This window comes from Balaenoptera borealis, assembly GCF_965194805.1.
Source record: "Balaenoptera borealis genome assembly, chromosome: 15".
Lineage (NCBI taxonomy): Eukaryota > Metazoa > Chordata > Mammalia > Artiodactyla > Balaenopteridae > Balaenoptera > Balaenoptera borealis.
The window spans coordinates 85918347-85935050 of NC_138871.1; the positions used below are offsets into that span (position 1 = coordinate 85918347).

The 16704-nt window shown below is 41.1% G+C and overlaps 1 protein-coding gene across 5 annotated transcripts in view; it reads left to right on the forward strand.

The window, feature by feature from the left end:
• The window catches only part of MBOAT2 (membrane bound glycerophospholipid O-acyltransferase 2), a 114201-nt gene that overhangs the window by 69694 nt on the left and 27803 nt on the right, over nucleotides 1-16704 (forward strand). For 3 of the 5 annotated variants that reach the window (XM_082357565.1, XM_082357568.1, XM_082357567.1), the window contains one exon: nucleotides 8000-8095. The exons of 1 other annotated variant lie outside the window; for it this stretch is intronic. In XM_082357565.1, the coding sequence (XP_082213691.1) occupies nucleotides 8000-8095 (96 nt within the window). Of the gene's footprint in view, nucleotides 1-7665; nucleotides 7772-7999; nucleotides 8096-16704 lie in introns of those variants that run through there. One more of the 5 variants, XM_082357569.1, reaches the window with a different exon arrangement.

Genomic DNA, 16704 nt, shown 5'->3' on the forward strand with positions numbered 1-16704 from the left:
CATTAAAACAGCTACTCATTTATTAGTTTTTGTCTTTATTCCCATCAAGATTTTGAACCTTTTGTTGATGTTGCCTGTTTCCCTCATTTGGGGAGAATTCTTTCTCAGTTCACATCATTGCTAGCCCATCAGTTTCCATAGTCCCTGAGCACTTTGTTTTTCCCTGAACAATTTCCAATTTGTATCTAATATGTAGAGAATGGGTATTTTAGATGTGGTTTTTCTTTTTAAAATGGGGCAGTAATTCAACATTTATATTTTAACAAATAATAAAAGGTTCTCTCTGGAACTCTTCAAATCTTGTTGATTTAATTTTGTTACGAGTGATGATAGTATCAGGCTGCTTTGAAAAACTGCAGAGAGCAGAAATCCCAGCTCATAGTGGTATAATGGCATAACAGTACAGGAAGATTTACCTCTTGAAGCAAGAAGTCCTGAGGCAAGGCAGTTCTTGTTGGTTAACTCAGCAACTCAGTTTTAATGAGGGCATCAGAAAGTTCTATTTTTTGTTCTCTTTAGCTTTTCTGCTTCGCTATGTCAGCATATTGTCTGTAGGCTAGCTCCTTTTATAAGCTGGGCTTATCAACATGACAGTAGCAAGTGTCCTACTTCAAGGAGAAAGCCTTTCCAAAAGCTCTGTGTCATGTGTCCTTGACCATACTTAAATTTTGTGCCCACATGTAAACTGGTCGGTTGCAAGGAGGACGAGACCACAGTGATTCATTTACCATAGTCAGGCTCCCTGCCTGTGTGTCTGCCTTTTATAAGGGAGAGAACTAGGGTTCAGAAGTAAAGAAACTTCCTTAAGATCACACAGATAGGAGGAGTAAAAAGTGATGGGGCCATTATTTAAATCTAGATCATGTCTGTCTGGATTTTCTTTGCATGCATAATTTTCTGTTTGAAGACATTCAGTGAAACCCATGCAGTGACCATAGCGCTTATAAAAATATCGTGTGCACGTATGTATTGGCTTATATGTCTGCTTTCCTCTGCTGTTGTGTGAACTTGAAAAATCAGGGGCTTTCCCCGTCACCCTTTCCTGCAGCCTATCTCAAAAGAAAAGATAACAACAAAAGTTTGGTGTGCTTTGGTATCAGTTAGGAATACATTTCAGTTGCAGAAAAAAACCACCACCTGAGATTTTTTTTCTGGACTTAGGTTATTCAGAGCCAGTGTAGCTGCTCAGCAGTGTTTATTAAAGGAGCAGGTTTCTTGTTCTGCGGTGCTGTCCTTCGCCTGTTAGATCGCTACTTCATGGATGCAGGATGGTTGCTACAGCAGTCAGATCCATATTCTGGGCAGAAGGAATTCACACCACACCAGCTGCGTGTATCCCCTCTTTTTCTTTGATTCTCACAGAACGCTTTCATTGACTTTTGACCAACTCATAACTAATCTATGGTTGCAATTCAACCATGATTTGACGGAATTAGACGACAGATTTTTTTCCAGTTCAGTAAAGAAGTTCCTCACATCATGGGCAAACAAATGTGGTTCCATTATGAATGTCGGTTGATATTTTTGTTTACGTTAATGAGTACATTGAAAGTGAAGCAATAAAGATATATGTTGCCACTTCACTCTTCTCGTCCGTAATGTGAGTAAGAGCACCTTCTTTGCTGAATTGAGTAACAGTTTTTAAATACTGGAAGAATAAGATTTCCTCTTTTTATTTTTTGGGCTATTCACAACGTAGTGGCTACAGGTCATGACGTACTTTTAAAAGTTTAACGTGCATTATTGGCATTCTCTTCGTTACTTCTAACTCGGCTCAGCAAACTTCTTCCATAAAGGGCCAGATAGTAAATATTTTAGGCTTTGAGGGCCATGCAGTTGCTGGTGCAACTATTCAGCCTAGCTCTTCTCAGGCAAAAGCAGGCATAGACAATATGTATGTACACAGGCATAGGTGTGGTCAAATAAATTTCATTTATGTAACAACAAGGAGGGGGCGAGATTTGTCCTACAGGCTTCAGTTTGATGATCCCTGCTTTAAACATTCTACAGTGTTTGCCAATTTTCAAGGTGTAAATACTTCCACCACGTAAAGCTACTAACTTGATGCCCCTGAACGTGGAATTGGGAAGAAATGCTCAGTAGCTCACAATTACATACTATTTCTACCGCACAGATACAGGAGATGTAAATCACCTCAAGAGCACAGAAAATAGCAAAAGTCAAGAAGTAATTGAGAAGTGATGAGTCTGAACATTTAATACCTTTGAAAGATAATTTCTTTAATTTTACGTTTATATCATTGAGTTTTTAGTAATGGCTGAGTTTAACAACCACTTTACAAAAACTCTTGAAAAATTAACAGCTTTCATAAGCTGGTATGAACCAGATCTGGGACACTCCTGCAGACGGCCACCACCATGGGCCACACAGACGCGTACCTTCCCAGGAGCCTCAGCAGACGCCTGCATACACCTCGTAGGCAGAGCTGTGTCTCTTGCCACCTCTAATGGCAAGAGAGGCTGGGAAATGGAATATTTAGCCTTTGGCCTCTATAGGCAAGGAAAGCAAGGTTGAACAGAGATGGAAATGCATATGGAGTGAGTCAGCCTAGAGTGTCTGCTACAGTTAGTTCTGTTCTAGAACTTTTTCCATGATGTATCTGTATATGTTTATATATACACATACAGATGTGTACATATATAGAGAACCTAAAATGGGATTGCATTTTAAGCACACTGTTCTTTAGCTTACTTTTTCCACTTGACTCTGACTTTCATTGTGTGTACATATAGATATCTCTTTATTCACTGTTACTGAATGCTATAGGGTGGCTTTCTATTTATTTTATTATTTCCATTTATTATAGCTAATATCATTGGAGACATTTAGTTGGTTTTCCATTTTTATCATTAAACACAGTGGTTTAGTGAATATCTTTGTATGTATCCTTGTGCATATATATAAGTATTTTTATTTTTTAGGGTAGACTTCTTGCAGTGAAACTGGCGGTTCAAAGAGTATGTACAAATTCTGAGGTATGCTGCAAAATCACCTACCAAAAAAAGGTGTTTAAAATTTCATCCCTACCAGCTATGTTTGCGAATGCCTGTTTTTCCCTCCCAAACTGGATATTATCTACTTTTAAACTTTTGCCAGTCTTACTAGTCTTTTTTTTTGTCTGCTCTGTGCATGGCATGTGGCATCTTAGTTCCGCAGCCAGGGATCAAACCCATGCCCCCTGCAGTGGAAGTGCGGAGGCTTAACCACTAGACTGCCAGGGAAGTCCCTACTTTTAAACTTTTGCCAGTCTTAAAGTATTATCTACTTTTAAACTTTTTATATTGGATAAATATTATAATTCTAATATGCATTTCTGGATTATTATTATTATTTCCTGGTCATTCTTTATCATGAATCTAATTTATTTTTCTAAATGGACTGGCCTTTATAATTTCTTTATTCTATAATTTGCTCATTCACATTCTCACCCATTTTTTCACTTGAATTCTTAATTTCTTTCTTTGTTGACTCGTAGAATTTCATCATTAGGGATGTTAACTTACGTGTAGTAGTTAATTTCTGTTACTTATTTAATTTTCTGTCATCTCTCATACAGAAATTTCTCCAGTAATCTCTATATAATAAATATTGTCACACTTTGTCTTTGTGGCATTTATGATTTTTGTCATGCTTATGAAGGTTTCTCCAATTCCAGAAATTTGAGGATATTCTTTTGTGTTTTATTCTAGACTTTTTACTGTCTTATTTTTTTTCACAGTCTGACTGGATTTTTGTATGTGTGTGTAGTGTGAACTCGAAAACTATTTTTATTTCTGAAAGGAGAGCTAACTTTTTACACTTCATTTGCCTCATTCATCTTTTTCCCACTAATTTTATATGCCAGCTTTATAATGACCAAAACTTTCAGTTGTACCGTGAGTCTTTTTTTGAACTTTCTTCTCTGTAAGGTTAATCTTTTGGCCTGTTTCTGCATCAATACTGCATTATAAATCACCGTGACATATTCTTTTATCTGGTAGGAGAGGGCAAGTCCTCCCCACCATATGTTTGTTTAGTTTTCCAGAAGACCTTGCAAGTCAGCTAATCAGATTCCACTAAAAGTATTGTTGGGATTTTGCTTGGGATTATGATGCTAAATTTAGAAATTTGAGGAGAGTGGACTCTAATGTTATTTGAATTTTCAAAATAAGTCTAAAAGTAAGTTATTTTACACTAACACATATACCTCTTCTTTCCCACTTCAAAAACTTTCATATGCTTTCCCCCATGAATTACTAGTGTTTCAGGGCCAACAAAGTACTGAATATTTTGATAGATCTTTTTAATGTTAAGAAAGCATCCTCTTCCTTTAGTTTATTGAGTTCTATTTGTTTTGCGGAAACATTATAGAATTTTATTAAATGCCTTTTTATGTATCTGTTATAACTATTTTTCCCCTTTGACTCACCACTATGATGATACCTATTACCAGTCTTCCTATACTGAGTCATTCTTGAGTTTATCCAATAAGCCCTGCTTTGTCGACGTATCTTATTTTAAATTACAATTAGTTTTAGTGTGCTAAGCTCTTTTTAAGGAATTATTTCAGTTATCTAGTGCAGCAGGACAAATCACCCCAAGTTTAGTGTCTTAGCAGTGATCTGTTATTATTTTTCATGGTTTTATGTTTGGAGTAGACTCAGCTGAACAATTTTTGCTTAGGGTCTCATGTGGTTGTTATTAAATATTGGCTGGAACTGCAGTTATTTGAAAGCATGACTGCTTGACATCTGAGAAGGTTTCCTTCTAAGGCTGGCAGTTGACATTGGCTGCTGGCTGGGAGATCAGCTGGGATGATTGACTGGAGCACCTGCATGTTACCTCTCCATGTGGGCTTGAGCTGCTCACAGGTAATGGCTGGGCTCAGAGAGAGTGTGCTAAGGACAAGCCTTCCAAGAAACCTAGGAGGAAGCAGGAAGACTTCCTATGACCTAGCCTTGACGTTTCAGGAAGTCATTTCCATTGTATTCTGTTGGTAAACCAAGTTATTTCGACCAGATTCAAGGTGAGGAGAATTATATTCCAACTCTTGAGGTGCAGAGCTACATGTGCCACAGGGAGGGTTGTTACTGGGGGCAGCAATCTTAGGAGCCCTTCTGTCCTCTGGCTTCCACAGTTCACAGTCATCCCACATGAAAAATGCACTTACTTGGCTCCCAAGATCCCCCAGAGTCTCCTCTCATTATGGCATCAAGCTCAAGATCTCTTATCTCGTCATCTAAGTCAGGTCTAGTATGGATGAGGCTTCTTGGCTGTGGTTCCTAAAGTACAGTTCTTCTCCATCTGAGGACCGTAAACTAAAGAGGCCCCTGGTGGACCCAGTATACTGTGGTGAACAGTGATAGGATAGCTGTAGTGGACCTTTCTGTTCAAATAGGAGGGGAATGCAGGTCACTTAGCAATCCCCGGTCTGTAACAATTGTGAACTCCAGACGGACACCTGTTATCACTTCCTTGATTAGGGCCCAGACCTAGTCCCTGCAAGTGGTTCTCTGTGGCTCTTGGCTTCACCCTCTAGACTCTTGACTCCACACCCTGAGCTCTCCTTCCTTTTTCATAAGAAATAGCCAGATTTTACAGTTGAATAGTTTTCTTAGCCTACTACCCAACAGTAGATAGTTGGGCACCCAAAGATTTGTTTTCATTTTGAGCTGTCTCTCCCTTTCAGTCCAATCTCATGTAACTCCCTTAAAAATGATGTGCGCTTCCTGTGTATCTAATTATAACCCCCTGCATTAGACAAAAGCTGCACCCACAGATCTCTTTTTGATAGTCTCCTTTTTAATTTGGTCTGAAAGTGCTGTGGGACAACATCCTTAAGGTTCCTAAAAATGTTGCCTTGCAGAGAGTCTAAGAGGTATATACCCTTAAGATTCTTAGAAACTCTTTTTTTTAAATCTAAGAGGTTCTATAAAGTTGTGTCCTTAAATCTTTCTGAGGTGTCATCAAGAGCACCCTTGACTTCATCTTTACTCTGATTACTTTAAGAATATTTTGCTGACAAGAAAGACTATCCTGAGCCCTTTCTGTTTTTCCTGAATTCTGCTCAAACCCTGCACATTTTCTTTTCTAGTTCCTCTCTCTCTACCCGTACCTTGCTGTATGCATCTAAGAGAAACCTTTCAGCACTTTTATTGGGTATTTTTCTTATATTCCATGTTACAGCAGGCAGCAGAGTTCCCCAGTCACTGTATAACCTGGGGTGCCTTTTCTCTGCTTCCAATTTTAATTTCCCTCCAGCTCTTTAGGTCTTCAGTAGCAATCTCCTCGAGACCTTTCCTGCTGCCACCTGCTCCCTGTCCTAAAGCCAGTGTGTGTTAGGTTTTTCCTATGGTAGCACCCTGTTTGCACTTAACCAATTTCTGTTCTGATTATGTCACTACATCAGAATGCAGTGGCTTAAAATAAAGCGCTTATTACTGTTCTGTGGGTCAGGAATTCAGGAAAGGTTCAACTGAATTGAGCCCTCTTTTTCACCTGACCTCAGCTTCACGTAACATGTCTAAAGACTTAGTGCTCCCTGGCACCTCACTCTCTGACACTCCCTTCCTCCAGAACCTGTACATGTGTTGGTCTTGGGACAGTCATGCTTTTTTCCTGACAAACAACTTCCAAAAGGCAGGAAGGAGAGACTGCCAGGCTAATTATGGGCTGCACCTGAACTAGCAAAGTGTTACTTCTACCGTAGTCTACTGGTCAGTGCAGTTAGAGGGCCAACCGTGATTCAAAGTGGGTAGAGAAAGACTCCTCCTCCTGATGAGGGAACAGAGGGGCAGGTTGTAGAAGAGCATGTGAAGTGGGGGACCTTGTTGCAGCCCTCTTTGGAAAATGCAATCTGCCACATGATATTTAGAAGTTATGTTAGGTTTGATTTCTCAGCGTTTTGTGTATGAGTATGCACATGTGCCATTTTATCAGATATAGCTATCAGGAATATATTAACTCTGTAAATCATTTGAATTAGGAAGCTTTCCTCCCTTTTTCTTTGCTCAGGAATAATCCAAGTAGATCGGAATTACCTACTGGTATAAAGTTTGAAAGGACCTTTTCATAAAACCTCCTGAATTGCCTACCTGAGAAGTTTAAGGTTTTAACTTAGCCAGATACATTGGTCTTTTTCCATTGATTTCTTCATTATATATGTTTTAGAAAGTCCTTCGCCAATTTGAGAATGTTTGAATATTTATCCACAGCCCCTATGTGTTTTGGTTTTATGTCGTATTCATAATTCTTTAATCCATCTAGAATTGTTTAGATGAAGATACAACTCCCTTCCCCCAGCCAGATGGTTAACTAATTAGGTGATAATCAATCCATTCCTGCTAATTTGCATTGCAGCCTTCATTTTATGCAATGTTATGTATTCTGGAGTCTGTGGATTTCTGTTCTATTGATATGTAAATTCTTTTTCCCATACTGTGTTTTTAATTATTGTAACTCTCTCCCATACATCTTAAGACTGAAAATTACTAAACGTTCATGTTTTAAAATGTGAGTAAATACCACCTGACCCACACTAAGTGTTTATGATTTTAGACAATTGAGGACAAGTTTTAAAAATCCTATTAAGAACTTGTTTAATGTATATTTCAGCCAAATATTTTCATACTAGATTTTGTTTTCTAGAAAGAAGGAGGAATAAATAGAACAGATATCAATACTCAACATATTCAGTTTCATGCTGTGAGCATGACTTTCAGATACATAATTTGGTGTATGGAGTTTTTTCAGAAGGAAAAAATGAATAAAGGTAGGAACTAAATGCACTTACCATTGAAGATGGTACAAAGTTCAAGTAAACTGAAGCAGACACTAGTAAAGATTTTTTAAACTTATTGAAGAAAGCTATTTGTGGAGTAGATCTAGTAATGTTTAATTTTTTGAACTGTATCATATAGTTAATAAATTAGTTTAAAATGTATTCTTTAACAAAATGAGTCTTTTTATTTCACTAATCTAGCTTGTTTTTGTTTTCCAGATATTGTTTTGTGTTTGCTTTGGGTTACCTCACAGTATGCCAAATTACTAGAGTCTATATCTTTGATTATGGACAATATTCCGCGGATTTTTCAGGGTAAGCCTGTTTATCTATTCTAACATGTTGGTTAAAGGACAAAATATAGTTGCATTTAGTGGTTCAAATAAAAAGCTCTGTTAGTTGAAAATTCTTTTATGAATTTAGCATTTTTCTTCTTGTAAAGTGGTCTTTTATAGTGCTACATAAGTCACAAAAATAACCTGGTTTTTAAAATTGACTTATACAAAATTTCTAAATATATGGCAATTAAATTTGTTGTACAGCATTCTGATATTGAAAGCATTTTCTAATTCTGTTAGAAATTTCTGCAATCACTTATAACTAATGAAAATCGGCCCCTTTGAGCCTGCATCCTTGCTACCTTCCCTCCTTCCCCCCGCCCTTCCCTCCCTCCTTTCCTTCCTTCTTCCTTTCTCTGGAGTCCCTTTTATACAATCGTTTCACCAGCTTCTGTGTAACATCTGATTGCTTGTTCTTGCTTCTTAGCACACTGTGGGACTTTCTTTGGACCAGAGGTCCTCGGACTAGCTTTGTCATTCTGAATTTCCAAGAGAGGGCACTTGAGCATGTATTTACTTCTATGCATTTAACTTCTATGGAATGTTTTACATTCTTATATTCAGTAATCTACTGAGTGGTAGAAATAACTTCTGGCTTTTATTCCTTCAAAGGAGATTGAGTACCTCCTTGGTACTGGAGAGGTCTTTTCCCTGTAACAAAACTGATGGAATGTCTATTATGAGATAAATGCAGTCCAAGTCCTTACCAATGAACTTGCTCACCATCTTTATAAAGGGACACTTGCTAACACCTAGGTACCAGGTGGGGAAGCTGAAGGTAAAACTCTATAGTCTTTATGTCAAGCCTGAGAGCTTTCTCTGTTGAACAAGATACAGAAGACCTGCTTTTAAGTCAGTCTTGAGTCATCTGGACAGGATAAAAAATGACCAGTAAATCCAACTTAAGGATAAGTAAGTGGAAAAAATAAAACAAATCATGACATCTATGAAAAAAATTGTTCAACAGTAGAAAAGGCCCAAAGTTGTATGAGCTTAGAGAAGAATCACTGTTATAAAACAAGAGAATTTCAGAAGATGAAATATCTTTTTCTCCTTAATGAGATCAAAGTGGATTTTACTTTTATTAAACAGATTTTTAAAATAGGCTTGGATGAAAGGAGACTGCATCCAAAAGAACAAACAAAACCAAGACAAAACAAAATTGATTAAATACACTAAAACACTAGTTAGTCAAATTAGCAATATATTGAATAGAATTGAGAAATACATCTGGCATTCAGAAGAAGTGAATAATAGATGGTGGCGATCTAGCTTATAAATAATAGGAATTCTTGAAGAAAAGAGCTATTGAGCAGAATCAATAAATGTATTGGGCCACCATGAAAATCTTGGTGAACTTGAAGAGGTAACCCAGGTCACGTGTTGTCATCCTAGTATAACGAAAGTAGGAACTAGCTGCTTATATTTTTAAACTGCCAGATTTAATAAGTAATTTAACGTAGCTGAATTGAGTCTATTAGTATGGATTGGTACAAGTACAAATTCGTGAGACCCAGTATTTGCTGGATCATTGTAACCCCTCCTTCGTTTTAATCTTGGTCATTTTTTATTTCCTTATTCTGCTGTTCTAAACTCATGTCACTCTCTAGCTAGGGGTAGGCTAGCACTGTCAAAACAACGACATCATTTCGGTGGCTTTACATAATGAAGGTTTATTTCCCACTCACAGTACAGTCCAGTGAGGAGGGGGCCTCTGCTCCGCACGGTCATTCAGGGAACCAGGCTCCTTCTTTCTTGTGGCCCTACCTCCTTCAGGGTCTCTGGAAGCCTCTTGATTAAGTAGATGAGGGGGCGTGTCCAGTAGTGAGTTGAGCAAAGAGAGAACATGCCATGCTTTCTCCCATTCTGTTGGAAAAGGCTAGTTCCATGACCCCACAATTTAGAGGATAGTTTACATTAAGAACAAAATGCGTGTGACATGGCTTTAAGTATTTTAGTGAAATTAAAATTTTCATTTAAATGTTTAAGTATAATTTAAAATATTGAAGTACGTCAAAGAGAAATAACATAGCATTTTAAAGGTGGACAACCTGATATAAAACTCCCAGTTTAATGTGTAATTTTTATCCGTTAGGAGAAAACATCTGACCATTATCAGTGAACTGATAAAGATTAGACAGAGACACATCAGCTCAAGGAGACCATCGAGGCTGAACTAAGTTAAAGGACTCTCTCTTTTTTTTAATGGGCACAGAAGAGAAAAGAAGCATTTAGAAGCCTTGAGTGTGTTACAACACATGAGCAGAAAAGATCCTGACTTGATCCTAATTAGGATAGATATGGTAGCCATCCAAAATGTTGGCTGTCTGAAGAAGGTAGAACTGAATAAAGGGAACCATTCTTTGTGCTAAGCTGTCCCGTTGCCCTGAAGTTAGAAAAGGGAAGCCAAGCTCTTGCTGAGGAATAGCATGGGAACTGTTTTGTACAGGGCAGTGTTACTTGCAGAGGTGTGGAACACTGATTTTGTGTGTGTGTGCACACGTGTGTATGTGTGTGCAAAGAGAGAGAGAGAAATAGGTTCAATATACATTTAAAATGTTGATTAGATAAAAGGGACCCACCTCTTAATAGAAGCTTCTTGTTGCAGAAAGGTTGCAAAGCTAGGTTGTTAGCTTTCACATTGGCCTCAGAAAATAGATACAAGAGAAGTATAAAACAATGAAATAGCTTTCCTTTATATCAGCAATAACCGGTTAGAAAATATAATGGAAAAAGGATCCTAGTTTCAAAAGCAGTAAAAACTATGAAATATTTAAGAATACATGTAAAAAGAAATGCAGGGACCTCTGTATAGAAAACTATGAAACTTTACTGTAGTATATAAAAGAAGACTGACTGGAGAAACATCTTGTTTATTCAGAGAGTAACAGTCAGTATTGTAAAGATGGTCCTTTTTCTCTAGTTAATCTGTAAATGTTATGCAATTTAAGTTGAGGTTTTTGAGGGAAATTAGACACATTGAAAAGTTTCTCTAGAAGTGTTTGAGAGTAGCAAATTCAATATAAAAACATACACTGCTTGTAAAGCAGCTGTCATTTAAATATTGTAGGACTGACATAGGAATAGCCAAATCCAAGAAGCCAGCATAGAGAAACAGACCCGTGGATCTGGGAAATAAATGTGCAGAATGAAAATGCTGGGAGTATAGGTCCATGAGGAAAGCCCCTCTCGATATTCAGTAAATGGTAGTGAGACAGAAAAAGAAACGTAAATACTTGCACCCTTGTAGATGGAAGCAGAAAAAGATATTTTGGGGGCAGGAAGATAATGAGTTCTGATTGGAGTATGTCGATTTTTGTGGAGCTGAAGGGTTGGTTAAGCATCCACCTAAAAAAAGATACACGTGGCGTATTTTCCATTGAAATCAAGAATATATTTTAGAGCTAACCAGATAGTATCAGATGCTCAGTAAGTATCTTATTACCAGCTGCCCCCGTGTGTTCATTCAGCTAAGATGTATTGAGCATGCGCTGTACGTTTCGCTGGGTGCTAAGTACTTCTGCAGGAGACAGTGCTGTCAAGCAGAAGAAGGGAGAGACCCTTTGGTCTAGAAGCTTCATTCCGTCTCTCTGTGCTCACTGGGCTGAGTCCTGGAAGGTTCCTGCCGCTCCGCACCGTCCTCCGCTCTGCTGTGCCCAGTGCCTGTGCTGTAAATAGGGCTGATGTAAATTATTCAGCCCGTAAACCGCAGTGTTCCATTTATCCTGTTTCCTCCTGTGGGAGCGTCTCCCGACACCTCGACCTACATTTGGTTAGGGGAAGCATTCCGCCCAGCTGCCACTGATGTAGTTCAAGTTACCAGGAGTCAACAGGCATGGGTCTGTTATATGGTTTGGTATGTCTGTTCCCCGCCCTACCTGAGCCTTTTCCCCGATTTTATGTTTGTTCACAAAGCAGTGTGGTATAACGGTATTTATCAGGAATCTGCAGTGTTCTCTTAAGACTCTAAAAAGTTGATCTCTGGCCTTCAAAGCCCCCATGTGTGTGTCCAGCCTCACCTCGCAGCCTGTCTCGTCTGATGCTGCAGCCACTTTCATGTACTCACACTTCTGCCCCTCAGACTCCTTCTGCCGGGAACACCCTTCCCAACCCTACCTGCATATCCAGACCTCCCTGCTCTTAAAGGCCCAGGTGAAGTGACTCCTGTTCGAGGTGTTTCCCCCTCAGTTTGCTTAGTTTGAAGTTATCTCTCATTTCTCTACACATTTCTTCAAATATCTCATTTAGCACTTAACACTTTTTTTTTTTAATTTTTAATTTTATTTAATTTTATTTATTTTTGGTTGCATTGGGTCTTCGTTGCTGCGCACGGACTTTCTCTAGTTGCGGCTAGCGGGGGCTACTCTTTCGTTGTGGTGTGCAGGCTTCTCATTGCGGCGGCTTCTCTTGTTGTGGAGCATGAGCTCTAGGTGCGCGGGCTTCAGTAGTTGTGGCACATGGGCTCCGTAGTTGTGGCTCGTGGGCTCTAGAGCGCAGGCTCAGTAGTTGTGGCGCACGGGCTCAGCTGCTCCGCGGCATGTGGGATCTTCCGGGACCAGGGCTCGAACCCATGTCCCCTGCATTGGCAGGCGGATTCTTAACCACTGCACCACCAGGGAAGTCCCAGCACTTAACACTTTTTTATGCAGCTCTTCGTGTACCGGTTTAGCTCCTAATTTAGTGAGACAGCTCCTTCAGAGACAGCACTTTACGGTTAATTATTGCAGCCCTCCAATGCCTCCTGTTGAGCAGCAGTTCCAATATTTATTGAACGAAGGTTTTATCAAACATCTGCTGTGCCTCAGATACTATTCATGGTATTTGTCCTGTTGCTGTTTTATTTAATCCACACGGTGGCTTTATTATCCCCATTTTATAGATAATAATTTTTTGGGGGGGCAGTTAAATAGCTTCCCCATCTCCACAATTGATAAGTACTGGAGTCGGGACGTGAGCTGCTTTCTGACTCGCGGGTCCACCTGTCTGTTCCCCACGTCTCCGCCCGGTTGTCCGGTCAGCATCTCACACTGAACTTGCCTAACACAGAGTTCCCAGTTTCCCTTCCCTGTTCCTCCTGCACAGCTTCTCAGCCGGCCCCATCCTTCTGTTTCTTGCTGTGGTCAAAAACCTTGGTGGCTTCAGGTCTCAAACCCTGTATCTGATCCATCGTCAAATCATCATCAAATCTCACTGTCTTTACCATCAGAAGGTGGCTGGAATCCATTTCACAAGGCCTGTGCTGTCACCCTGGTCTGGGCTGCCGTTCTCGCCTGTCTCTTAGCCCCATCCCAGCACCCCAAAGTCCTTTCTACCCAGAGCTGGAATATACCCATTTAGAACCAAGTTAGTTCTCTCCCCTCACCCTCCACAGTTCCCGGTGTGTCTCAGGTCACAGCCTGTGTCCTCACGGCGCCCTGCAGAAGCCGCCTAGATCTGACCCCTGCCCCCGTCTGTCTTCACCGTCTGTTCCTGTCCTTACTTGCCTGCTTCAGTCACATCGGCGTCCTTACCAGCCTTCCAGCAGGCCAGTCACACCCACCTGGGGGCTGGTGAACTTGCCTCACCAGGGCTTGCTCCCTGACTCAAGTTCTCTGTGAAACGTCACCCCCGGGTGAGGCCAGTCCTCACCTGCGTCCTGGCACTCCCTCTTCCCAACCCTGCTGAGCAGGAGAGCAACAGCTGGCATACGATATAGTTACCTGTAGGTTCATCTGTTATCCGTCCCTCCCCAGTACAAGAACGAGAACCCTGTCTCGTTCACGGCTGTGTCCCCAGCACCTGGTGCCTTGCAGGTGCTCATTAGATACTTGTTTTCCGAATGAGGGAGTAAAGGGGACGGATGGATGGCTCAGAAGCCTTTTCCATCCTCTCTCACTGCACATTCCTTTGGTGTTAGGTCCGTGGGGTTTGTTGGTTTCAGCGGGTTTTGCTGTTTTGGAGGAGAGAACACCTGTGTATTAGACATGCCTGAGAGTGGAGAAGTAAGTTTGGTTCTGTTGTTAGGTCACTTGTACCCTGGTGACAAACTGACCTTTTACCTAGTAGGTGCTCGTAGTTGCTTTGTAGCAGCATTGTTAGAGTTTAGCAGTCTCCTTGAAATAATGGAACAATCCAGAAAGTGATTGTTCTTTTTTAGTATTCATTCTCTGATAATGTTTAACTACAGTTTGAGTTTCACTGTGTAATAGAAGTAAATCCCATTATTCTCCTTCTTTGTAGAGAAAAAAAAAAAATGCATGTAAATGTTTTAGTTAAAAAGCAAAGTTAATTTGTACCCTTTTAAAAAAAATTATAAGAAGTCTATGGAGTTTTTTAGTTCTTTACATCTTATTTTATATTACCTGAAGCTCTTTCATCGGTTGAGGTATTTATTTTGAAGAGCTAGAGGGCACATTTTTCCATGTTCCTGGCAGAGCGCCAGGGGAGAAGTACGTGTAATCCCACCTAAGTCTAGCGACGTCGTGGTACAGAACGTGCAGGTGGTTCCATCCAGGCCCGGGCCTCGCTCCATGGGGACCCGGAAGCCGACTGCTTGCCCTTCCCCACTGCACCCCGCAGCCTCCACCCCAGGGAAGCAGGAGACTGTGATTCACGTCCCGTTATCTCAGACTTCCTAGGACCTGGGAAACGATTAGATATTGCATGCAAACAGGTAGTTAAAATGTCAATAAAGGTGTAAGTGAAAATTGCATGAGTCACTCTAACTGTCGCCATTCAGGTATTTGTGAACAAAGGGCACTGTTAGGAAAACCACTGCACTTCACCTCTTTGTCAACCCTGGGAGTGTTTCCACTCAGAAGCGTCCCCTCTGCACGCTGGGTTCTGTGTGCTCGGGACGGCCGCCGCACGCGCCAGCCCTACCTCCGTCTCTCTGCTCTGTCTCCCGGCCAGGCTCATGCCTGTGTGGGACCCGTCGGTCTGCCTTCCCCTCTGGTTTACTCTTCTGAGCCCTCGTTAGTCTGTTCCTCCTGTGCTGAGCTTCCCCCTAGTACTTTTTGCTTTCATTCATAAAGGGCCCCTTCATAGGCACTCTGTAATGATTTTGTCTTCTGTCCTTTTACGGTCGCATTAGCCACCCCCTGACCCCCAGCCTGTGATAGGTTGGACCAGAGGCTGTGGAATGGCCGCCCCTTTAAAACCAAAGGATATGTTCAAGGATAACGGTCATCAGTTAAGGAAACAGAAAAGTCACGTGAGACGTTTTTACAAGCCAGCCAGACCTTTGAGCCCGAGTATATAGCGGGTACCGAGGGTGCAGAGGTGAACAGGGCAGTGTTCCTGCTGTTAAGTAGTCCGTGGGTTTTGTGGTGACAGGAAAATCAACCAGTAATTACAGAGCAGTCTGGTACCTGTTTTCAAGCACAGAGGAGAACGGACAGGAGGGAGGGCACATAATCAACCTACGGAAGGAGTGATGGATCTTGACACTCAGAAGCTTCAGCTTATGTGGCATTTTAGAAATATTTATTCAGCACACATCCTGTGCCAGGCACTGTGTTCGGCCCTGGAGGGTCCGTGGTGAAAAAGACTGTCAGCTCCTTACAGCAGCGACCTCCTAAAGAGGGAAGACAGATTTTAAAACACAGCCGCCACTGGATAAATGAAACACCCATGAATGTGAAAAATTCTTTGAAGGAGATAAACAAGGCGCTGAGATGAAGTGAAGGGCGTGTGTCGCATTTGGGCAGAGGTGGCTCCTGGGGTAGAGCTGCCCACGGGCCTCTTGTACGGAGTGACTGTTAAGCTGAGGCCTGAAGCAGGGGACGGGGATCTCCTTGCAAAGCAGCTCCAGGAGGAAGCAACGTTTGGGGAGAGTCTGGAGCATGTGGGTCTGCTCCCCGCCTTCTTTCCACCTCTGTTAGGGAGCATGCTCCTGGGAACCCTCCGTCCCCCAGCCCAGCTCACTTCCATGAGAGCCTGCGCCCTACACACCTGATAGAGTAGAAATTGCACGGGGCTGCCAGTAGGCACAGTAAGGGCACGCACTCAAGAAGCACATACTTGCCTTTGGAGAACATCTGATGTATATGGACCTAACAATTTAGTACATCACTGAGTTGATAGCATAAATTTAATAATTATTTTATCAGGTGTTTTTATGATGTTTTAAGGTGATGTGAGAATTAAAATTTAGAACCAAAGAGTATTTTCTCATCCATTTTTTAACTGAACTATGAAGAGAATTAGACAGGTGAGAAAACTGATTCTTTTCCCCCAGGGAAATGGGAGTTACAAGGTATTTTTATAATCCTCAAAGGCATGTAAAATATCTTGCAAAGTTAAAAAAAATGGCAACTGGGTGTTGAAAGCAGCCTGGGGGGATAGGTTAGCCGAGGAATAATTTCCTGAGAGTGAGTGATGTATATGTAGGAACTGACCTTTAAGGGAACTCAAGAGGAATCCTCTCCGTTAGTACTTTAAGAGCAATCGTCATCTGACAGGTTTTTTATGAGATCTTGCCTGTTAGGTGAGGCCAGTGAGCTGTAAGTTCTCGGGGGGCCCAGGTCTGTGCATCTCATGCCAGTGGTCGGACCATTTAAAACAAACCCTTGCCGGCGTTGCTGACACGGTGAGAAATCACCTCCT